Raw genomic sequence first — 24,073 nt, 5'->3', positions numbered from 1 at the left:
ATATATAAACTGATTACATGTTTGCCATCCAGTCCAAAATCTTTTCTTTGATACAGCCAGCTAGTGACCCGGGATGTAGGAGGGAGTAAACATTTACCTTGCCTAAGCAAAAAAAGTATACATTTATCTTAATTAAGGATAATTTAGTCACTAAGTCCATTCCTTCACAGTGAGATCACCGTTAAACTTAACGGAAATGACGTGTACCCGTCAATATAGTAATGGACTTTCCAGATGAGAAGCTCTAAGGTGGCCTCCAAGCGTTGCCCTTTTTTCCCTCTTCCTTGGCCTTTTTTTTCATACGTTAATCCTCTTTTTTGGTAAAAAACTTTTTTATTAAAAAAAGGGAAAGCGAAATATTTGGAAGTTTGAAAGAGACTACGCGCTTGTGCCTTTTACTTTCACTGGTTAGGCTTAATCCTGGAAATTGGGAAAGCCAGGAAGGGGTGTTTTACACGCCTCTGTCACTAACATTTGGTTGTGGATGTGGAAACTTCAGCCACTCCTTTACCCTTTTTTTTGATTCATAGGAAAGGAAGAAAGAAAAGTAGAGTTATTAAAAAAAATAAAAAAATCTCAGGTACAATTAGAGTTTTCAAAATAAAAAAAAGTAGAACATAAAAAAATTTAATTCCCACCGGCTAAAAATTAGAATATTTTTTTTAAAAAAATATTTTTAAGCTTTTAGATAAAATGAGATACTTTTTTTTATTCACACAATTTTTCCAAAAAAGTAGATACTCAACCAAATATAAGCTGTTATAGAATATACCATTTTTCTATAAACAACCAAACATGCAAAAACTATTTTTTCATATATCATATATTCAGATATTAGCTTTCAAAAAAAAAATTGAATGAGGATTTTTTTTTTTGTTTTGTTTTTGCGAACCAAATCAAGCCTTCATACATGATGGTACTCAATTACCCAAGTAGCGAAACAATTTTTGTGGTATTAGGTAGCCAACTCTGATAAGGGACTACTTGACATTTACAAGTGGTACTCTCTAATTGGTTCAGGTCAAGTTCATGGCTGATCTAGACCAGATCCGGCCTGTAGACACAGATAACAACCCAAGATTGGCAACAATTCTGAAACCTATTTGGATGCCTGACCATCATGTTCACATGATCTCATCCGCATCTATGCAAAGAAAACTATAGTTGTGTCCTGAAAGGTTAATTCTGTGTCCCCAGAAAATCATGTGACTGGAAGATCATCATTCCATACTACTCATCCCTCCGACATAACTCATCTGATCTCGTGCCTCCAAATAGGTCATAATCATTCTCATGATGCCAACTGAAGATGTAAGCATTCTGCTAAAATATTTTTATGTGCTCGAATTCTAGCGCTAGAACTAAATTTTTTGGGAACCGACATTTTTGCACCAGAATGCACTTGTAACCACCATGCTTTGATTGTAACAGGGAAAGGATCAACCGATCAACACAGAAGAGAAACATGAAGCATGAACTAAGCGAGCTGGATTCCAACAAAACTTGAGACTTTGTGCGAGCACAACTGACAGTTGTTTTCAAGGAGTCTATGAAAGCAAACTTATCACTCTACACTCTGAAGGCTTTTCTTTTATTGGAAAAATGAGAGGATTTCGGCCTCCGGATTCAACAACATCTACTTGACTTTGTTCTTCAGATACAGGTAATATAAACCAGGCATGTAAAACAGCGGAAAGATGGAGAAGCCTACAGCTTCCATCATAAGTTCCTCTCTACAAACTCCCAAATCCTCTCTTCCATATAAACACGGTCCCGAAGCCGCCGGGGCATGTGCCGCTCATCTGGAAAAAGCAGAAGCTCATATGGCTTACCAGCAGCAATTAGTGAGTTCACAAGCCTAGCTGTGTGCCTGAAATGAACATTCTCGTCGATCATGCCATGAACAAGCAGCAGCTTGCCTTTGATCTTGTGGACATGGTGCATGATGGAACCATATTCATAAGCATCAGGATTCTCTGTAGGCAAGCCCATGTACTTCTCGGTGTAGAATGTATCATACCCATCCCATGCAGTCACAGGAGCACCTGAGACTGCACAGCAGAATGTACCAGGAAACCTTGCTAGGCTCATGGCAGAAAGGAAGCCACCATAACTCCAGCCATACAGACCGATATGGCCAGCTTTGGCTAGACCTTGCTTTATAAGCCACTCCGCACCAGTGAGTTGATCTTCTGCATCTACATGACCAATGTTATGTTTTAAATGACCCTCAAACTTCAATCCTCGTCTTGCAGTCCCTCGGTTATCGAGCTGCCAATGCAAAATTCGAATTAGTTAGCTCATTGAAGCTTGAACAATTTGCATGACAATGAGATGGTGTTGAAACTAGCACTCATGTGTGTGCGTGTGTGTGTGTGTGTGTGTGCGCGTGTGTCTGTGTGTGTGTCTGTGTGTCTGTGTGTGTGTCTCTGTGTGTGTGTGTGTGTGTGTGTGTGTGTCTCTGTGTGTGTGTGTGCGCGCGCGCGTGTCTGTGTGTGTGCGCGCGCGTGTGTCTGTGTGTGTGCGTGTGTGTCTGTGTGTGTGCGTGTGTGTCTGTGTGTGTGAGTGAAACTATTACGGAAGTAGGAAGATGAATAATTAACCTAGGCAAATCTAAAATTCCACACTAAATTCTGAAACAACAGAAAAGGTGGTACCAGTGGTATCTAAAAGAATTCCAAGTTAGGTAAACTTTACCAATATTGGAAACATGAACTTGATGAGCACGGGAAGAATCTATACCAACTGATAAGCTAAAGAGTTTGAATACATGTGCATCATCATGTCTGTGCGATATGTACCAGAACAATAAACAATACGAGGTTGCATCAGCTGCCAATAAAATAATAAGCACACTTACCTTCCACACTAAAATCCCCTTGTTTCGTATGTACTGAGCTCTCATGTCAACTGTATTGATCCACGAATCGGATACAAGTTGGACACTTGGACCACCATAGACACTGATTAATGTTTTATAGGGAGGTGGCCCAAACTTTTTTGCGTCAGGCTTATACAGAGCCCCATATAAAGCAGTACCATCCTTTGCTGATATTTGGACAATCTCTGGCGACAAAAGTGGAAGCCTTTTAAATCGTGGAATGTTGAGTGACTGCTCATATAGAGGCATAATTATGCTTCCATCATGCAATGAACAAAGCAAAACCCTAGGTGGATTATTCAAAGAGTCGTGGACATCAATGAACCTCTGCATCTGATGATCAAGAATCACTGCATGCCTTCCATTGCCATGAGTCAACCTTCGAGGGGGTTGCAATGGAAGGTTATGATCAGGAAATAGGTTTGCACAGTATAAATTAGTTTCCAATGGTCCATCCATGGTACCAGTGAAGTAGACAAGCCCAGCATTCTCATTCACACCAGCAACTTGTTCAACCATCCAATCACCTTGAGTGATAGGTCCCACCAAATCTCCATTCTTGTCATGCAGATAAAGATGTCTAAAACCAGTCTTGTCACTGGCCCAAATAAAACACCCAGAAAACTCACTCCTTCCTTTGTCCAAAGGTGTGAAACAGTCATGTAATGTGATCCATATATCCTGCTCTTCTACTAGTAAAACTTCTCTTTGACCTGTCCTGATATCAAACTTGAAAACCTTTAATTTGGAGTGGGACCTGTTGAGAACCTGAGCTGTGAGAGAATTATCAGGCATCCAATTGACTCTGGCTAGATATTCTGCATCGCCATTGTTCTTTTCCTGTTCTCCACAAAGAAGATCCATCCAAGTAACCTCTCCTCCTAAAGCAGGAACAACTCCAAGTCGAACTTTGACATTAGCTGCTCCAGCGAAAGGGTATGCATGGTCCTCTTGTGCATCTGAACCAACAGAATTTTTACCCTGGTGCATAATTCTAAAAAGAGGTATCTCAGATGAATCAACTTCAGTGAATGCAATGTATTTGCTGTCAGGAGACCACCAGAACCCTGTCTTTCGATCCATCTCCTCCTATAGTTATTAAACATATTGCAATGAGATGAAAAATTATTATAACTGTGTGAGAATCTAATTACGTTAATACATGAATACATTGAGAGAAACAGAGAGTGTACCTGTGCAATATATTCAGCAAGACCATGAGTCTGAAAAGACAAAACAGATCACACCCGTCAGATTCTGTTAGTAAATAAAGATGGTTCATCAAAAGCTTGGCATATAGAAAAAGACCTTTAATTATCAGAGGCACATTTTCAACTAAACTGCCACATGCAAGCAACTAAACTCTTTCAGAAAATTTGACTCCAGATAGTGGAGACAAGCTTCGATAGTTAGGGTTTTTGTTATTAGGGCTATCACTACCATTTGGTGTACTTCAGTGGCATTTTTCAAAAACAGCAATGCATGTCCAAAAGTGTTCACAGGTGAAGATAAAAGAATGCATATTTAAGTTAAGCTTTTGGATTTCTTTACTTAGATAAGGGATTAGTTGGAGACACATCTACACCCATATAAGCATCAATTCTGCAAGATTCTTCCAGTTTTTTTTTTTTTTACAAAAATGAAACGAAACCTTAAAAGAATACTATAGCTTCTACATTTTTTTGCTACCTTTTGACTAACTAGATTATTAAAAGTATGGTACAAAGTTAAACACATGTAAGCAATACCAGGAATTTAGTAATAGACAAAAATGTCTTTGACATAGACTTCACATAGACCAGTTTTGTGATGAATGAAAAGCTATACAAAGACATTATCAGATTCCCTCCCCCCCCCCCCCCAACCAAAAAAAAAAAAAAGAAAAGAAAGGCAATACCCTTTTTTTTTCTTGCCAATGATCAATTGTAGATGTTTCATACAAACATGCATGCAAGCAATGGTCCACAACCCAAAGATGGCTGTATAATCATGTTGCCGCATCCCATATTTCAGAAGTCAAGGAATCTACAACTCACTCTCATCTATAACACCAACACTTGGGGTTTTCTGACTCCATCTCATGTTTTGCTCTATTCCCTTTTTGTGATCCTTTATATTTTTACTTCCCTTTTAATAAATTGGGTGGCCTTGCCTCTCCTTATAGTCCTAATAGTAGACTCTCAATACAAGCAGCTAGACTCCAATATATTGATCTTTTGAAGAGAAAATAAAAGATTTATATTAGTAACATTCTCATTTAACAGTCATTAGCATAGATACACACACACACACACAGAGCAACAACACTTTCAGTTTTCAAAACAATCTACCATTTTTTATGATATGAAGATGGTTAAATATGATGATGTTCACTCTTCAATTCTGTGTGATAGGTACTAGATGGTTTCCTCTCCCACACCTCTCTAGATCTCCACATCTTATATCCTTTTCCAACCCTCTACCAGCATCATTACGAGTTCATTGCTCATTATACCACCAAAAAATTGTAACCCCTCCCCAATCTCCATACCATAGACCAGATCCAACCCAAATATAGCCCCCTTCCATTTAGATCAAATCTCAATTGGTCAAAGCCCCCAAAGTAGGGTGTCAACCGATTAAGCCTAACTCAAGGCTAGAACAACAAGGCTTAGACCTGGAGCTTGCCCTAGTTTCAGCTCTTTGTCAGGTCAGGCTTGGCTCAAAATTAGGCCTAGTTAAGATTTTCTTAAAGTGCAAGCTCCAATCCCATCCTAAATTGATCACTGCATTAACTTCTTAGACTCAAACCTAACCTGAAGGCCTAATTTCTGAGCTTAGGTTGCTATTTTTTCAATCCAAATCTTCATGTTGACCAAGCCAGCCTACTCCACTGAAACTCCTACCTCTCATCACTTTTATCCATTAATCCCATTCTACCATGTTAGTTGTCAGACACGTTAAGCAACTCTATCTAACAAAGAAGGAATGATGATGAATGGAAAGTCATGATGGAGAAAGTCATAACAGAAAAAAGAAGGGGAAGGTTTGAGCAACTGAAGAGGTGAATAACTTTTGAAGTGAGTTGGAAAGAGGAGTGACCAACCATCTCAGATCAACTCTACCGAAGTACTCCACTAACATTATCACTGGAAGAGTGGGAATCCTATCGAGGTGAGCCCAAACCAGCTCTTATCGATACAAATTTTCAGCAACTGGTGAAGTAGGTCAATGACAACTAGTTACCCAATAATTTTCTTGCACACCTCTCAAAGCAGCAGGTAGCACTGTTCCAATCAGATATATATATATAAAAGAAATTTATTGCATATTGCATTTAGCCATGATTGCTTGCTAAGTTCTAAAAAGTCTCACATCCTTCCATACCCAAGACAACTTCAGCATCATTTTGCCCAACCTAGTAATTGCTTTCAAAGGCATCTCTTTCTAAAAAGATATTGCTTAAAAGGATGCTACTGTACTTTAGATAAGGCAATATTCTTTAATTAGTTAGAAGGGAAGGTATTTTACTAGCACTGTGACCTTTCATGGACGATGATGAGTTAGACTAGATTGTTTTAGGTTTTTATAGTCAAATTTAGTCATACAAAAAAATTTTCAATAGAAGACAAAACACTTTGGAATTCAAACCCAGAATCAATGCAATTAAAGTTACAAAATTTCTAATGGTGCATCACTAATATATCACAAAATGTAGTTATAAAGGAAATCAATTTATGTGACACAATACAATAAAATGTGGTTATAGTGCTTGTATGGACTGATGTTATATGCCAAGTGGGATATCATTTTTAGAGTTGCTTTGAAAAAAATAAAAAAGTAACCTTCTTGTACTTAATAAGAACAAATAAAACAAGCAATATGAGTTTGCACAAGCTAAAGATTACGGTAAAGACAGCATATATTATAAATTGTTGGAATCAAAAGAATGTCTCACCTTTCCATTTTCTTTTGCACCAAACGTCACTTGTTTAGTTTCCTCATCAGACAAATTCAAGACATGAAGCTCATCATCTCTCACAAACGCAAGCATGCTTCCATCTGGAGACAGATGCGGGTCAATGATTGGTGAACCAGCTCCGTTCTGCAGCTTGAGCTCTGGTTCTGAACCCCATACATCCTGGAAATAGACCTGTTCAAAAAGCGAAGATTCACTTAATATCCCATCGTACGCTGGAAAGAAGATTCCTGATTACATCAATAAAACCCAACATATAAATACAGATACCCACTTCTGCAACCATTGCATCCCAAAAATCAATTTTGAATACACCTAACTTGATATCCAACTAATCAAATGAACAGGGAGGGAAAAGATGAATAAAAGATTCCAACTTTTGCAAATATTATAGCCCAAGAAACGGTTTTGATTACACTTAACCCGATATCCAACTAATCAAATAATCGAAAAGATGGGGAAAGGAATAAAGAGAGTCGAAGTACGAACCCCAGCAGGCAAGGGCACCATGATGGTAGGCTTTCCTGGCAGAAAACAAGAAGAGGACGGGGACCTGCCCCTCCACTCATAGCGAGTAACTCCCAGTCCCCTCTCCCTCGACCTCTCTCGTCTCAGCTTCTCCTCCGCCGATAGATTACTCTCGTCGAGCCCCCCGCCGTCAGGAGGGCTAAAAATCAAGTCTTGCCGCCGGGATGCGATGTCAAAGGCGTATACTTTCCTATAGAGGGTACCGTCGGGGCTAAAGAGGTACGAGATCAGGCGGTCATCGGGGCTGAAGCTGATCGAGGAGGGAGCAACGTAACCCGGCAGCGGGTACTGCACGATCTCCTCCACGGGGAAGCGGAACGAGTCGTCGTTGGCGTCGGTGAGGGGCATCGCGTCGTCGAGTTTCGGCTTCTTCCTGTCTTTCTTGTCGTCCTCCTCGTCCGCCGCCTTGAGCGCTTGCATCAGAGAGAGAGAGAGAGAGAGAGAGAGAGAGAGAGAGGCGGCGGCGGCGGAGGAACTCTAACCCCCTAAAGATCTGGCGGGGGCGACCTGATCGGAGGGAGGAGATCTAGTGCGCCCCCCCTCCGGCTGTTCCACCTCCTCCTCCAGTCCACGGATTCGATAATATTTAAAACGAAAAAAAAAACACAAGATAAAATAAATTAATCTTATTTTCAGTATAAAAATATTACAAGGAATGAAGGGAGATTCTTGCACGTGGATTGATTGAGCGGCGATAGATCCGAAGAAGCGGTGATAGCTTCAGATAAAGGCGGATGATGGACGGGTGGCGAATCTGCTTCGGAGTTGAATGGTTTTGCCTCGGAAGAAAGGGAAATATTTTTTTGCAATATAGATGGCATCTTTTTGCAATGTAGATCACCGTGATGTGGCTCTGAGGTGTCCCCTCCCAAGAACGTATTGCGACTTTTAAAGCACAGCGACCATCTACGGAACATCATGCTCCTGGATGTAGTGGGCGTCACATTGATGAGATGTGGCCAGCAAACATAGTCACCACCTTTAATGATATATTTTGGTAGCTACGGGAAAGATATTTGACAAGATTATAAAACATTAAATGCTTTAAGAAATTGCTCCCAATTGAATGCTTTAATGTGTTGATAAATCCTTTGATTCAAATCTAGAGTTTCATCAAGTTTATTAGCTTTGATGGAATGTGAACTCGGGCTTGCCCCTGACTTAGCAACCTGAGACACCACCTTAAAAATTTGAACCCCGATAACTATAGTACATGTGGATCTTTCTCGTTTGAACAAAAAAAAAAGAGAAGAAGTTATTAGTTAAGGTTGAACTATTCAACCACTCCGATACTTGAGATATACTACGGTATAAAAAACTACAAACAATAATAAATATTTCATGTTATATGTATAATTATACTAGATTTTCATCTAGATTAGTAATTCCTACCAAAGGCCATTCAAACACCCTCAACTGATGGGTCCCAAGAACTGGTGGAAGAAGAGGTGCGAAGGGGGGGTGGCCGAGGATGCAAGCTTTGAGAGGCGGTGGTTGTTTCAGTACCGATGGGGACGTTCACATTACATGGATGGCTTCCATCAAGATTGGAAAACTGCCCAAGGCACGCTCTTTTAAAAAGAAGAGAGAGAGAGAGAGAGAGAGAGAGAGAGAGAGAGAGAGAGAGAGAGAGAGAGAGATTATGTGGACGAATGCAATGCCCGTTGGACCATTGAGCTGCTTCTCTGTTCTCGTTACCTATTACTTCCCTCCATCTGGAACTTGTAGGTATGATTGGTTGAGCGAAAGATTAGTCGAGCGAGAGGTGTCTGGGTGTGAGATAATAATGATGGTGGAATTGCAGAAGTTCATGATTCATATATAGCGACGTACTCATCAACCCCCTCCAACCTGGTGCTCTATAGGCTCGTTTGGTTCGTAGAAAAAGAAGAGGAGAAAGTGTGGTCAACATAAAAGTAATGAAATGCTTCTTGTTTGGTTGAATTTTTCAAAGAAAAAAGATGGAAAAGTTGTATTTCCATGAAAATATGATTTCCATATTTTATGGAATAGTCTTTCCCACGAGAAACATAGGAAAGTTACTTTCTCATGAGGCAGAAATCATTCCATCTTTATTTTTTTCAAAAAGGTCCTTCAGCATTAAATACCTAATTTTTATTATGGGTATAATAAGAATTATACATAACTTTTTCAGAAAAGTGGATGGCCAACTAAACATAAGCATTCTGAAAATCTGTCACTTTTCCATGTTTAACCAAACATACCAAAAGTACATTTCCAAGCATTCTCTTTCTAGGAATCTTCTTCCCAGAAATCATATTTGTAGAAGGGAAAATGCTTCCCGCGAACCAAACGAGTCCTATTTTTATTGCTTCAAAAAGGGTTTATGCTTATATAATGCCTACGAGAGATGAGGCAAGATATGTATGTATATAACAATCAAAACCTCATTCAAAATGATTAGCTGGATTTATCCAGCATACAACTAATATGTGACTAAACACACGCTCGCACGAGTTTTCACTACTGTCTCCGTTTAAGCCCTAACATTCTCGTCAGATTAAAAGTTCAAATTCATTCAAATCCAATCACTAGTACCACGATGGTTCGTGATTAGCTTCAATGAATCCGTGCTGCAGTATTTTTTAGTCTATATAGATTATATGCCGAGTCCACACTAATATTATTTGTAAGTATGCGTTCTTACACATTCCGCGTAAAAAAAAAAAAAAATCAAGGATGGAATTTGTTCTAATTTAAATAGTTTTGAACCATACGCTCAAATTTTTATTATTAATTCGGTTCCTCTTCTCGAGGGAGTTAATTTACGGTCAGGTGCTGCAATAATTTATCTTTAAATCGGTTCCTCTTCTCGAGGGAGTTAATTTACGGTCAGGTGCTGCAATAATTTATCTTTGATCCAAAGCTTAGGAAGCCCATCGATCGGACGGTCAAGAATTCATGATCGATATATATATAACCTCCACCGATCTTTTCGAACCACACAGGGATGGCGCCCATCTCTGCTCTCTCCCTCCTCTTCCTCCTTCTTTCTTCGCTCCCCTACTCGTCCTTCCAAGAACGCCAACACCTCGCCGTCGATCTCCTCGTCGACGCCGCCATCTCAGCCGTCGAACCCATCAGCCCTGGCCTGGCGCCTATTCCTCCGCCGCCGCCCACGGCGGCCCCCACCCCCTCCCCGTCCCCGGGCTCCCCTCTCGCCCCCGCACTCTTCGTCCTCGGCGACTCCACCGTCGACTGCGGCACCAACAACTACCTCGGTACCCTCGCCCGCGCCGACCGCCCACCATACGGCCGAGACTTCGACACCCACCGCCCTACCGGCCGCTTCTCCAACGGCCGCATCATCGTCGACTACCTCGGTCCGTTTCCTCCCTCCACTTTCCCTTCTTGAACCCTGTCGCCCTATCAAGATTCGAAATCCTTGTCTGGGGTCTCGAATCTTTCTCCAAGAACTCACTTTTCTTGATTGATTCTGATATAGCACTCCGACTGGGGCTCCCATTTGTGCCTCCGTTCTTGGGGCAAAGCGGGGAGATCGAGGAAATGATCCGCGGCGTGAACTATGCGTCAGCCGCCGCCGGAATCCTCTTCTTGAGTGGGTCCGACCTGGTAAAATTCACCTCCTAAAACGATATTTTCTTTTAGAAAGATGAGATTTTGATGCTGAATTTGGTATGGAAGGATGATTCTTGATCGCGGTGCTACCTGGGTTTCGGTAATTTTGGTGCGTAGGGGCAGCACATCTCTCTGACCCAGCAGATCCAGCAGGTCACCGATACATTCGAGCAGTTTGCTCTCAGTCTCGGGGAGGAGGCAGCAGCGGACCTAGTCTCGAGGTCGTTATTCTATGTGTCCATTGGTAGTAATGACTTCATACATTACTATCTGAGGAATACCTCGAGTGTGCAGTCACTATACCTGCCGTGGGAGTTCAACCAGCTCTTGGCAACCACTGTGAAGAAGGAGCTCATGGTTTTCTCTTCCCTCCTCCTTGGAATATTTCTAATGCCCTATGTAGGAACTGGAATTTGGGACAGTTTGGAATGCCCAATATGTTCTGTTCGAGCCGCGATTTGTACATTTTCTCTTAAAAGGTTTCCAATATTTGTTGTCTTATTCTCAAAAAACAAAGGAAAAAGGAAAGAAGATTTGTCTAATTCCTGAAATTTGATTAGAAATGTCCCCTATAGATATGTTTGATATCATTTAACCTTTAATTCTCAGATTGTGTCTTGCAGAATCTGTTTCAAATCAATTGCAAAATCTTATCCCCTGAATCTATGCATTAAATATGTCTAGTACCCTCTATTTTGATATATTTTCCTTCAATTTCTAGATCATGCTTGCTGCATCCAAGAGTGTTGATTCAAATGTACCATGAATCTGTGACTGGAATATACCATCATGGATACATTTAATATCTGCTTCTGTTAAGCCTTTAAATTCGATTAGAGCGTTCCTGGAATATATTGGAAGCCTAACTGTTCCTATTCATAGGCGTGTTTTGTATCTGGTTTTCCTTTAAATTTCAGACTACAGCTTGCTGAATTTCTGAAATTTGAGGTGAATGCCCCTTGACAATATCCATACCCATTATATGTTGTTGTGCTATGGATGAGATCTCTCATCCTTCAAATTTTAGATCATGCATGGCTTGCTAAATCCTTTTCACTTGTTATAGGTGTAATGAGTGTAAGGTTTGTTTGATGTGAATGTAGTACCTGCTCTTCGGCCAACTTTCATTGCCTCTTTGATATAAATAATTGAATGCAGAATTTGTATAATGCAAATGTGAGGAAAGTGGTTGTCATGGGGCTAGCTCCGATTGGCTGCACTCCTTACTACTTGTGGCAGCACGGCAGTGAAAATGGGGAGTGCGTTGATGAGGTAAACAATGTGGTGATCGAGTTCAACTATGCCATGAAATACGTGGTGTCCGAGATAAACCGCGAGCTCCCAGGCGCCATGATCACCTTCTGTGATGCTTTCGAAGGCTCCATGGACATACTCTCAAACCGCCGACGCTATGGTGAGTCACTTGATCAGCATGTCACTTTGCTCCCTCAGACAAAGGTCCAGCTTCTTACTAACTGCACTTTCTCCATCTTTGCAGGTTTTGAGACGACAGCTGATGCTTGTTGTGGGTTGGGCAAGTATGGAGGATTGATCATGTGCCTGCTACCAGAGATGGCCTGCAGTGATGCATCGACTCATGTTTGGTGGGACGAGTTCCACCCCACAGATGCAGTGAACCGAATCCTTGCAGAAAATGTGTGGTCTGGCGAGCACACCGCCATGTGCTACCCTATGAACTTGCGAGACATGATTTAGTAAGTTTACGAGTATGTGTGTCGATGACAAGCAATTCTTTTTCTTTTTTCCTTTTTTTTTTTCCCAAAAGCTTCAACCTGCTATGCTTATCACTGCAGCAAATGCAGACTGTAGGAAGGCACAAGCTCATATTGATTAGATTCTTCTGATCATCCAGAAATATGATATGCATACAGGTTCACAATTTACTGGAAGCTTATGCAAATCCATTATAACTGTATGTGCTTCCTCTATGTACTTCATCTTCACTTCATTTTTTGTATAAAGAAACCATTATTTTGTTGGTTATCCTCTTTTTTTTTTTTGCTGCTTATCTCATCTTAAAGTTTTTATATAATAAAGTAGTAGTTTTAGTCTACGGTATTGTGGTCTGTAGAGGGTTCTTCAGCCTAAAATTATACTTGAATAGCGAGTAAAAAGAAATGACATGAAACAATAAAATCACATGCAAGCATGATATATACAGTTTTTTGTAGGCCTTTACAGATTAGCTGAAATTTTTCAGAAGGAGACCATCAAATTTCTATGAGATTATATAATATGAGAGGAAGTATAGCATCAAACAACAAAACATCGGGGGAAAAGAAGTTTTTTAATATTATTGGCTAGCTAGAAGTTCTTAGCCATCATTAAGAAATCTGAGGCAAATATGGAGAACTTCAAGATTCACTGCATAACAACTTCATTTATAGACACAAGGAAGCTGTTTCTTATGCGACAACATCATATCAGATCAACCACTCGTGGTCTATCTGAAATGCCGCAGCAGCAATCTGTTAACCGGTTAAAGTTTTGTACACTCATACAACGAGACATGGAATGCATGGACTACAGCTGGTTCTTATCAGCTGTTCAAAAACTATTGCATATGGAAATTGGCATACATGGGCTGCTTGAGAGACCTGGATTGTGCTGCCTGGTTGCCCTTTTCGAAATATTGATTATCAGCATCAAAAGGTAAGTTCAAGTTATTGTCGTAACCTTTGCTCGGAGTCACTTCCAGAGTTCCACAGAAGTTGAAGAGAATCTAAATGTGAAGGCATGTAGGGCTTCAGATCGAAGAAGCTAGGAAAAAACCATGGTTTTGCATATGCTAGATGCTTATATCTTCAGCATCGACTAGAGGGTTTACACCAAAGTAGGGAAATGCTATGGTTATATCCCTGTATCCAACACAGTAAAAGTATCAGTAAGATGGGCTTAGGAAAACTTTATTTTAGATAAGCAAACAATAGTGTCCTTTGAGTTCGAAGATAAGTAGCCTTTAGCTTTTATATGAAGGGTCTTTGGAACTTGAAGAGATGGAGTGCTCTGGTTCTTGGTGCGCACTATTGGACAGAGAATTTGTAAGATATCCTTGGAGCAGACGTCCAGATATTTAGTCCAGCTTCTGTGAGTTCTATTTATTAATAAATTTATTTATTTTTCCTGAATAAATTTATTTTTCTCAATTTTATTCTTCTCGCAATCCTTCTCCATATTATTATCAGCGCTTGTTCTTGTGATCCTGGGCCATTCTAATCTGATAGTCTATGGATTTGCTCGTCTTTCCAAAGCCTTGCAACCTCCTTGATAAGCCTCATTGGAGATGGAACAAATATAGTTCTTCTCTATTAATTCTTTATATTAGTTCCTGAACCATGGTGAATTCATCTTCCGATTGCCCCATCATTCCTGCACGGACCTACGGCTTGCCTTTAGAAATAAATTGAATACCGGAGAGACACTCAGGAAGAAGGGCTGGTCTCATCTTTTTTATTGCCGGCTAATGTTCTGCTCACGAGGAAGCTATAGATCATCTCCTAATCTCCTACCCCTTCGCTCAGAGTGTCTGGTCTTTCATTACACACGCTGTTGCTCTTCTTGTTCCACACACTGCCTCCTTAAGAAAGTTTTGGTCTCATCTTAGCAAGGAAAGCAACCAGCTGGAGCTGAGGAGTTCGGCTGCACTTTTAAGCTGGCGATCTCCTGGTCAATTTGGAGAGAAAGGAATAGTAAAGTTTTCTTGGATAAAGCTTCGAGTTGGAAGATATACCTCAGATAAAAGTTTTCTCTTTTCTTATCATGGAGACATCTTAATTCACCATCAAAAATAGTTGGACTACCGAAGTAATGAGAGAGGAATGGGATGGCACAAGAAGCTGCTGGGAGCGTATGAATCACTAGAAACATCTCATGGAGAAAACGAAAGGCTAATTTGCACGTCAAATAAAGCAGTCGGTTAACTACCAAAAAAAAAAAGCAGTCAGGAAATTAATTTTAGTTGAAACACCCTACGAATGTTACATATATTGTGTATACACAAAAGACCACTTGCTACAGAAATAAGTAAAAAAATAAAGAAAAAAAACGGGGTGGTCCATGGAACCGAACGGATGCTTTTTGGCGTTGTGGAATTTCCAGGTTGCCACCATGACATCCTCCTACTGCGTTCCTTTGATTTCCTCGTTCTGAAACTTCGACTCACCTACCTTCCTATCAATGACTACGGTAAATTCCTGCTCGAGTCGTCGTGCTGCAGTTACACCCCTTTTATTCATCAACTGCTGCTCACCAATAGAGAGAGAGAAATCTTTGTCATCATACCAATTATTGTGATCTAAAGACCGATACACTAAGGGTAGTGCAAGTCGACACACCAATATTGCAAGTTGAATAAATGTAGTGTTAACCCAAAAAAGCAAGAGTTATCAGTCTAGGACAAAATCTTCGCGAAGCGAGGTCCATGGATAGCGGTTGCACTTATCTTACCATTACCCATAATATGAAAGTAGGATGGTTGTACTTATCCTACTGCTACCTAAAATATAGGAATAGTAGGGTAGTTGCACTTAGCTTTCCACTACCTAGAACATGAAAGGAGTGGTACAATTACTCAGAATGTAGGAATAGTGGAGAGAAGATAACTACCATGCATAACAATAGTGTCTATAAGGTACAAACCAATAAGAACAAATATCAACAGTTAAGTAGTGATATCTATCCCAGCAATTAGCGATAGGCTACTTATAAATATCAGATTATAATCTGAACAAAAAATTTTTCGACACATCAATAAAATCAGCTTATATTTAATTACCTTTATTTTATTTTTACCTTTTCTTACTCGTAGTTTAGCATTAAGACTCCAATTTGTCCTTCAAAATAGCGATAGAGTATTCTGATTGTAGCCTCGGCTACATCCTATCTAATCCTATCCTTCTTTCAAACAAGCGATGTGACGCTAGCAAAAATCTTAAAAATCAATGTACCTAGACCCATGCTACTCTATCATCATTCTTTGATCATCCTATTTCCGGCTAAGCCAACACCGGTGGCACACCCATACATCTATCCGATATAGCCATTATGCTTGCTATCCTTCCCTTGCTCAAGGAGGGAGAGAAGTGCCAACAAGCTCTTTGATACCGCCCATCTCTCCCTCTCTCTTGGCGGAGAAAGGGAGGAAACAATTAGCATGATAATTCAGTAATGCCAAATCTTTGACCGTCAAAGATATGACATAAAATTTATAAGTCTAAACAAATTGAGTTGTGGGCTTCGGGAACTCAAAAAGGGAACATAAGTTTGTTGAGGGTCTGCTTTGGAGATCCAACAGGATTGGCCTAAATTTCTTACTAAATTCATGAATTGGACAACCCATTTGAGTATCAATCCAACACCCTTCAATCCCAAATTCTGTGTGAGAGAAAAAAACCTTCATAGATCTTTTTTTATTCCTCCAGATCAACTGACCTACAAACTAGTATCTATGCTAGAACTTAGATGGGTCCCTAGAAGACTACAAGCTGGGCGGGCCAATAGACCCGATTCATGCAGGATATTGTTCCAAGAATACACAAACAAGCCTTAATGGGCATAGCCATTATAATTATTCCAGACTACTCTCTTACCAATAATATAAGTAGCTAGTATGTATTCATCATGACTTCATCCAATGTAAGGGTCGTAAGGAACGACACCAAGTAGAGTATTTATCATTAGTTTTTCCAAAAGCACAATCACTGTTTGTAGCTCATTATTATTAAAATATGTGTACTGATACTTATTGTAGAAAGTTTTTTTTTTTTTGAAAAAAAAATTAAGCATAGCAACAATAGCAACAAGTGCTGATAGTGGTGGTGATATAGGGCATTACAGGTGGTAATATAGAGTAATAAACCTGTGCTAGGGTTTGAATTTTGGACCTTTCCTAAAGACTTAGAGAGTAGATGTCTGCCAATTGAGATACAATGATTTCTTTTTATTTTAGTTGGCACATTGCAGGGGAAAGAATTTTTTTCCCTTTTGTCTATGCATGTTAATTTAATGTATAAGATGTAAATTTGAGTGAAGATCTCGAGTTTGAAACAAACTATGCTGTAATAAGACACATGCATGGACCTATGAATTTTTATTTCAAATTCAACAAGTCAATAGTTGGACTTGGAACTTGTTTTGATTCCACCACTGAAACACTGCCACATATAAATTTGTTATTTGACAAAGCTTATCAGCCTTGGTGGCTAGTTGTTAGGTAGATTTTCTGGCCAAGACTTTCAAGTCCCCATTAAAACAGAAGGTAATAATATTTGTTCAATGGATTCAAATGGAAACATAAACAGATAACATTGGTGATTAACATTGCACTAAGACTTCCCAAAGGAAATATTACCAAAATTGTGAGTCCCTTGATGCATACATCCTAAACCATATGCTCTCAAACAGTTTATACAAGAATTACTTGCGTGTATAATCTGGTGTGCAGAACATTAAAGCAAGGTTTTGTGCATGGAACAAACGAGATTTCCAGTCAAAAAACACGGTATGATTACAAAAGGACTGACAAGCAACCTAGTACTACTCTCTGCAAGCATGAGCTACGGTGCATATCGGCATGTGAAGCATTGACATATTTCTAAGCTATGATATAAAAGTGAACATCTTAATATTTGTGCTCAGTGCAATACTACTTCCATTGCAATTAACAGGGATACTTGAGATGTTGTATTTAGATGCATTACCTTTTATTTTGCCTACATATTTAAGATGATAATTTGTTAATCAGGAATTACTGATGATAGAAAACTAAATCAGTAAAGAAGCTCAAAAGAGTGCACCTAGCCTAGCAGAATAATGAAGCCAAAATATATGTCAGAATAAAGAAAAATCAGAGAACACTGAGGAAAAAAATGAAAGAGATTAAGTCACTTGGCACACTGTAAACAAAATAATCATCAAACAATTAGTCTCTTGCCAACCCTTGCTAGATATGTAACCATAGGAATCAATTCCTGTTTACGTACGGGAAATACAGGTGATGTTTGATGGGAAATTCTGCAACCATTAATTACCCAGCAACTTCAAATTTTCCGAGAACGAATTCAACATGTAAGGTAAAGACGTCAAAGTACATCCACAAGATTGAATTCGCTCATATCAGTGTGCTGGATTTCTAAGATACGGATAGACCTTCTTTGACATCGGCTCCTAAAAAGTTTGTTTAATTACTATAAATATCATTCTAAAATGTACTTCTTTTCTTTTCCCCAACTAAATGAATTGAACTACTTTAGTGATTGAATCTGAATAATTAAACAATCAATGAAGTATGAGTTGGGACTTGCAATGACTCAAATTTAATATAAAAAAGTAGCTAGGATAAGTTCTTAGAATCAAATAATAGATTATGTCAAATACGACATTATGATATCCAAGGTTCGCCGTACCGGTACCGAACCCCATACCGGTGCCGCACTAACATAGGCGTACCGAGTGTCGGTACAGTACGGTATGCAGTACGCTAGGCGTACCGACACTGACGTACCGATACCGATATCTATCGGTACGGGTACGGTACGCTCGGTACCGACCGGTACAACATACCATATTGATATCCTTCTTTTATTAGATAATGCCGTAAGCACAAAGGAAACCAGTCAATTGGCAAAATATGGAACGCTAAAGAATAATTGATTGAAGGTAATAGTCCTGTGAACAAATTTATGGCTTGAGGCCGTAAGTTGCTTTTTTCATTCTCTTTTTTTTTCTGATAGAGCAAAATGGCTTGAGGGCATAAGTAGTCAATTGAACAAAAACAAGGAGCATCAGTGTGGTAATAACAGATCTAAAAGGCAAAGAATGCATTGAAATATAAAATGTTTTTCTGATATCATGCATAATGACTTTCATAGCTTTGCAAACACAGACATACCTGACTGGTAATATATATATATATATATATATGACAGAACATTGGAGCAGTCAATTCCAAGTTAGTGGTGCCTTTTTCAAGGTAATAGGGAAGTGAAATTTGTAAATGTTGCCTTTGATCTAAGATCATCCATTTTCTGCAAAGAACTGTGTGGCTTGGGACATGAATGGTGAAATCTAGAGGAAATTATTCTGGACTAGCTTCTTCAACTCTTCCAGTCTCTGAATGACCTTCGGGTTCATCAAGTCCCTTGCTTCCCTTATAAGTGTGCCTTCTCTACTGAAATGGTAAGCATCCACCACAGTTGTTATCCAAGTGTGCAATGCCTCTGGCGTTCTGCATACAAAGAACACACCTTTAACCAAAAGTACTTTCTAGCATAAATAGTATAAGATGGATTGAAAGTAGTTAAAAATAAATATTTCGTGCGCAATGCCTTGTGCATTGCACATACAAAAGAACACATCTTTCAAAAGTACTTTCCGAGGACAAATAGTATAGGACGGAATGAAGATAGTTAAGAATAAATATTTGTCTTGGGTGCAGGAAAGCATACGTGTACAAGCAGTCAACATCCTTTCCTTCAAGTTCATATCCAGGCGTAAAAGCATCCTTTAGCGCAGACAATTGCTCCTCAGGATCCTCAATTGTGAGAAGATATTTTAGTATCCTGATTTCCTTTGGCATGAGTCTCTGAAGATTACCCACTGCAGTCTTGTATAAATGATACAATACATCCTTTGCCTGTGCATAGTAAAAGAAAAGGTAGAAATAAAATGCTATTACAAAAAGTAATATATTTAAAAAAATTAAAAAAATGGAAAAGCTAATAGATGCATAGGCATAAGCATATTTGAGTATTTTAACTTTGTTCTCTTCTTATTTAGGAGAAATTGAATTAATATTGAATTTATTGTAAACAAAAATTACTGTATAGAAATAAATAATCTCAATACATTACAAGTATTTAGTGATAATTATGCCTTCAATACTTATTTTATGATTTCTTTCTGTGCTTTTGACCAGTATAATACCTCATCTTTCATCATATTTGATTCTTTGGCAGCTGACCAAGCTTTGGTGAGCATCAACATCAAAGCAGAATCAAGTTCTTTCTTCTCAGCTAAATCATCTATCTTTCTGCATGCGGCGTCTAAAGAAGGCGAATTGACAATATCTTGTAACTTCAACTCGGCAGCATTCAAAGCCTCAATGCTTTCTGACGCATTATCATATGCTTGTACAGCAGCCAGACAAACATTTCCAAGTTTTGCTAAATCTAGTGAAACAATGTCAGAAATATCTCAAATTAGCTCGATCCAAATAGGATGAACTAAAATTTCAAAAGTACGGGAGATTTCATGAGATCTTTCACTTTATAAACCAAAAATGATTTATAAATCAAAAATTATTACAATCAGGAAAGCAACCTCTAGATTATTTATGATATCAACAGACAATAATGCAGGTATGTCACTAGCATTTCTGGATAAAGGGAGTGATCTTTTGTAGTAGTATACATCATGCATCACCACATAAATGCACAAAAATGCAGAGGCATGAGGCAAAGTTCATCTAGAAGTACTGCCAGCAACAATAAGATAAATTGACAAGCTTGGGTTTGACAGTTCTTGTAACAACCCTTTTCAATCAAATTACGTAAAATTTCTGGATTCATGTTGTCCAGTTGTGCTAAAATGATTTCAAATAGAATATATTTTTAGCGGCTAATGCTCATATAACAGAAAAATGTAGCATCCATCAATGGATGACTTGGTAAAATACTTTCAAACATATAGCAACAGTAAGCTTGCATTACACTGCAAATCCAATGCCCAAGCTGATATGGTACCACGTTGTTGTCCTTTCTAGTCAGTAGACAATGTACAATCCAATAGACAAAATATATATTAAAAAAATCATCAAACAGAATAAGAAAAAAGATAGATCCAGTCTTACCATTTTGTTCTGCTGGACTGTCATGATAAGATTGTGCTACAGTATGAAGATGTAAAAAGAATTCCTTTGTGAAATCTTTACGACGCCTGGCAACAATAGTATTTATTTCAGATGGTGCTTCTTTAATTGCTTCAAGAAGTTCATTATGTCTTTGCACATCATCATCTATCTGAAACAAGTGAATGACAATAAGCAAGTACAAATGTCATGAAAATTCGAAAACTGCTGCCGCTTGACATACAAGAAGAAAAATTTCATTAAGCCTTTTTCCTCAAAAATTGCACCAGCTACCAGAAACAGTTTTAAGCGTTTAGGAATCACTAAAGCATTGAGCAGATATCTACAATTGGCTACAACACCTCAAAAGTCTAAAAGATATTATATAGATGATTGTCCATTAAATTTGAGATATGGGAGGAAAAGATACAAATGTAGACAGAAGAGACAGTAAACTATAAAGAGCAGAAGTCAGATGCACCTCCTTCACTTTTCTACCAAGTCGAAGAAGCTTGTGCTTCATCCCTGGATCACTCTCAGCATCTGCTCTTTCCTGACAACGCTTATAAAAATGAGGTCGAATATTGCTCCACTCCTTGCTAAAAGCTAATAACCTTCTCCAATCAGTTGTTGTTGGCTTATCGACCATGAATACTTCAATTAGTTTGTCGCAAACTCTGACCATTGTAGAGCCATCCAGGTATTCTGTGTCAGCTTTGTGATCTTCTATTTCCTCATCATCTTCAGGGTACTGTTCACATACAGTACTGTTGTTAGACTGTATAGGGTTTGATGGCAAGTCTTCGGTATGGTCACTTGGCGCCACTGTCATATCACCCACTGCTTTGAGAGCAGAGGACTTTAACTGGAATGAACCAAGCAATAAATGACCTGGCATCATAGAATCAGTCACATCTATTATTGGATTAACATCTGACTAATTTCATCCAGAAAAATAATCGATGTAGAAAAATGCTGCTGGCTGGGGAAAGCAAAATCATAACCAATATGCCTCATCCTAACTGTTTAAGTTCCGCTTTAGAACCCTTTACAATGCGTATTTCCTTAGTTGGCAAAAATGAAATATTTTATCATACTTAACCAGACATGTAAATCTGCATGCAAATCTAATTTGAGATAGCAAACAACAAGTAATATGAAATAATTTCTTCCTGAAGTTGCCAAAATATATTTTTCTATCTAAAATAAAAATATGTTATACATGACACCCTCTATATGGTTGAGAGGGAGCAGAAAAACTAATATAAAGCAATCATCTTGCATGAAGACCCTTTATAAAGGCTTAACCTGAAGTCAACCAAAACACAGCAAACTAAAGTTTTCAGTTCCAATTTTCGTCCAAAACCTATCTTCCTTTATGATTTCAGTTTCAAATTCAGAATTTTTTCTCTTTTATTAGACTTATATTAGGTTCGTATCCCTTGTCAAATTATAACTTGTTCCCTGCATACATATATATATATATATATATATATATATATATATATATATATATATATATATATATATATATATATATATATATATATATATATGTAGTTACTCTCCTTTTTTTCTAAAATATTACAGATAACTATCATTTTCAGCATCAAACCACCTACCAGTTCTTGCATCATCAAATCTACAGCACACATCATTATGATCTTTTCTCATATAATTATCATTGGAAAAGAAATTTTTTTATGATTAAAAAATGCAATAGAAAGGAACAGAAAATACAATTATTTAATACATATGTACCATGGAAAGATGCAATCCGGGTTGTAAAGAAGGTTGTTTTTTTAGAAAAGAATACATTGAAGTATTCTCCAATGGAGAATGATTTATCAAAGTCATCAACTCGAAGAGGACTGGAGTTTATGCGATTTATTCGATACCCTGATGCATGCCAAGCAGCGGCAAAGATTTTTCATAATATGAAAAAGAAATTTAGAATTCTATAGACTGAAAGAGAGCTCTTCTATCGAGTATCGATTTATACTCTTGGTTACCTTGGAATGCAGAGGGGAAAAGAACAGGTCCACATCCACGGGAGAATCTTCTCCGAGAAAGGATAGGAAGAGACGGCCCTCGGGAGGCAACCGAGCTTCGGGTTGGAAGAGAGCGTATTCGGAGGGGAATCGAAGGTCGCAGAGCACAAGAAGAAGCGATCTCCATGGCCCGTTGTTAGGGATTATAGGGTTTACAAGATAACGAGCTCGGGGAATGTCCGAAAGTAAAGGCGCAAACTTCCGGTTCGGTTCCATGTTCTTGGATCGCCGGAGTGGTCCGGCCCGAGTTGGGGTCGGGTTCGCAGCATATCAAACTTCGGCCCAATTAAAGCTGGCCCAAGAGTACCTGGGCCCTGAAGTGCGAATCTAGAGACGACATTTTGAATAGAGATTTTCTTTTTCCTTTTTTTTTTTAATTACAAGGAACGAAGAACACTGCACTGCTTTGTGATCTCCAGGGACCTCTGAAACTCTTCATCCATTCAGCTCTCATAATAAAATATGAAAGGAGAATCCAATAGCCGAGTTCAAGATATGAAATGAGGATCCAAAGGACCCAACAGACACCCAAACCTCACGTAATATGGCTTCATAGCAAAATGAGAAGTTTGGTAATTAGGAATGGTTTGGATGCTGGCAAGACTCAAATTTTAGAAGAGAATATTGAAGCAAATTTGTGACAATGCAAGGACAACATCAGATAAATAAAAAGTCTTAAAAGATGTATTAATAGATACCATATATTTATCTATGAATGCAAAATCAAGCTTGTACTCATATAACTTCGTCCCTTTAACCAGTTGATTGCATTCATGTATTAATCATTTCTTGGATTCTGCAAATAAAAGAAAATAATATGCCACAATTAAGAAGGCATTGTTGTATGCCACCGTTGGTTTATCACACACTCCCACATTGAACTTGGTAATAAGTGACGAGGAAGTAGGATGTTGAAAGGCTCCTTTTTCCATCGTACGTGAATTTAGTGGTTTTCTTTACCATGCTTAGCCTGTTTAGCACTTTTAAGAATCTATTGCCATCGAATGAAGCCATGTCTGAGGTGATACCACCTACCGGGCAACAATATTGTATACCGTTCTGATTCCTCAGTAGACCCTCATCCAGAGTGACGCCCAAGCAACCTTGGACCAGCTCATTCTATCAACATTGGGAACGAACCAACATAAAAAGATCCGACAACCACGCATGTCGTTGGCCGTATATAATGC

The 24,073-nt window shown here is 38.8% G+C and overlaps 3 protein-coding genes across 5 annotated transcripts; 1 reads left to right on the top strand and 2 right to left on the bottom strand.

The window, feature by feature from the left end:
- Positions 1-1,570: 1,570 nt before the first annotated feature.
- LOC103719615 (uncharacterized) lies at positions 1,571-8,149 on the bottom strand. The gene is made up of 5 exons (XM_088709262.2): positions 7,329-8,149; positions 6,819-7,013; positions 4,075-4,104; positions 2,861-3,970; positions 1,571-2,271 (listed from the first exon to the last, which is right to left on the bottom strand). The coding sequence occupies exons 1-5, from the start codon at positions 7,785-7,787 to the stop codon at positions 1,720-1,722; spliced, it is 2,346 nt and encodes a 781-aa protein (XP_088565388.1). The 5' UTR covers positions 7,788-8,149; the 3' UTR covers positions 1,571-1,719.
- Positions 8,150-10,336: 2,187 nt separating this feature from the next.
- On the top strand, positions 10,337-12,966 carry LOC103701490 (SGNH hydrolase-type esterase superfamily protein). Its single transcript, XM_008783566.6, has 5 exons — positions 10,337-10,711; positions 10,834-10,961; positions 11,085-11,324; positions 12,126-12,381; positions 12,466-12,966. Exons 1-5 carry the CDS (start codon positions 10,339-10,341, stop codon positions 12,681-12,683), a joined length of 1,215 nt encoding a protein of 404 aa, XP_008781788.2. The 5' UTR covers positions 10,337-10,338; the 3' UTR covers positions 12,684-12,966.
- A 1,938-nt stretch (positions 12,967-14,904) lies between these two features.
- Positions 14,905-23,073, bottom strand: LOC103719692 (uncharacterized protein At4g37920). 3 transcript variants are annotated; one of them, XR_015972328.2, is made up of 7 exons: positions 22,845-23,058; positions 21,314-21,723; positions 20,836-21,004; positions 19,911-20,155; positions 19,433-19,620; positions 18,877-19,212; positions 14,905-15,229 (listed from the first exon to the last, which is right to left on the bottom strand). XR_015972328.2 is itself a non-coding variant. In XM_008809088.6 (6 exons), exons 1-6 carry the CDS (start codon positions 23,008-23,010, stop codon positions 19,053-19,055), a joined length of 1,338 nt encoding a protein of 445 aa, XP_008807310.1. In that variant the 5' UTR covers positions 23,011-23,073; the 3' UTR covers positions 18,791-19,052. The 3 variants fall into 3 exon arrangements, 1 of the variants encoding a protein (XP_008807310.1); XR_015972329.2 differs by having other exon boundaries at positions 14,905-15,226; XM_008809088.6 differs by lacking the exon at positions 14,905-15,229 and having other exon boundaries at positions 18,791-19,212; positions 22,845-23,073.
- Positions 23,074-24,073: the final 1,000 nt, after the last annotated feature.

Source organism: Phoenix dactylifera, chromosome 12, assembly GCF_051530095.1.
Source record: "Phoenix dactylifera cultivar Ajwa chromosome 12, Ajwa_hap1_PhDact_Kaust_v1.1, whole genome shotgun sequence".
Lineage (NCBI taxonomy): Eukaryota > Viridiplantae > Streptophyta > Magnoliopsida > Arecales > Arecaceae > Phoenix > Phoenix dactylifera.
The sequence above is the reverse complement of the archived record's forward strand: the minus strand, read 5'-3'. Positions and strand labels throughout refer to the sequence as shown.

Excerpts from the sequence above, each read along its gene's own strand:
- LOC103719692 (XM_008809088.6), bottom strand. The coding sequence starts at position 23,010 with ATGGAGATCGCTTCTTCTTGTGCTCTGCGACCTTCGATTCCCCTCCGA. Across the intron at positions 21,005-21,313 it reads TTGGTAGAAAAGTGAAGGAG|ATAGATGATGATGTGCAAAG; the intron begins GTGCATCTGACT and ends CACTTGTTTCAG. Across the intron at positions 20,156-20,835 it reads CAGTCCAGCAGAACAAAATG|ATTTAGCAAAACTTGGAAAT; the intron begins GTAAGACTGGAT and ends TTGTTTCACTAG.
- LOC103719615 (XM_088709262.2), bottom strand. The coding sequence starts at position 7,787 with ATGCAAGCGCTCAAGGCGGCGGACGAGGAGGACGACAAGAAAGACAGG. Across the intron at positions 4,105-6,818 it reads GTGCAAAAGAAAATGGAAAG|ACTCATGGTCTTGCTGAATA; the intron begins GTGAGACATTCT and ends TTGTCTTTTCAG. Across the intron at positions 2,272-2,860 it reads AGGGGATTTTAGTGTGGAAG|CTCGATAACCGAGGGACTGC; the intron begins GTAAGTGTGCTT and ends TTGCATTGGCAG.
- LOC103701490 (XM_008783566.6), top strand. The coding sequence starts at position 10,339 with ATGGCGCCCATCTCTGCTCTCTCCCTCCTCTTCCTCCTTCTTTCTTCG. Across the intron at positions 10,962-11,084 it reads TCTTGAGTGGGTCCGACCTG|GGGCAGCACATCTCTCTGAC; the intron begins GTAAAATTCACC and ends TTTGGTGCGTAG. Across the intron at positions 11,325-12,125 it reads CTGTGAAGAAGGAGCTCATG|AATTTGTATAATGCAAATGT; the intron begins GTTTTCTCTTCC and ends AATTGAATGCAG.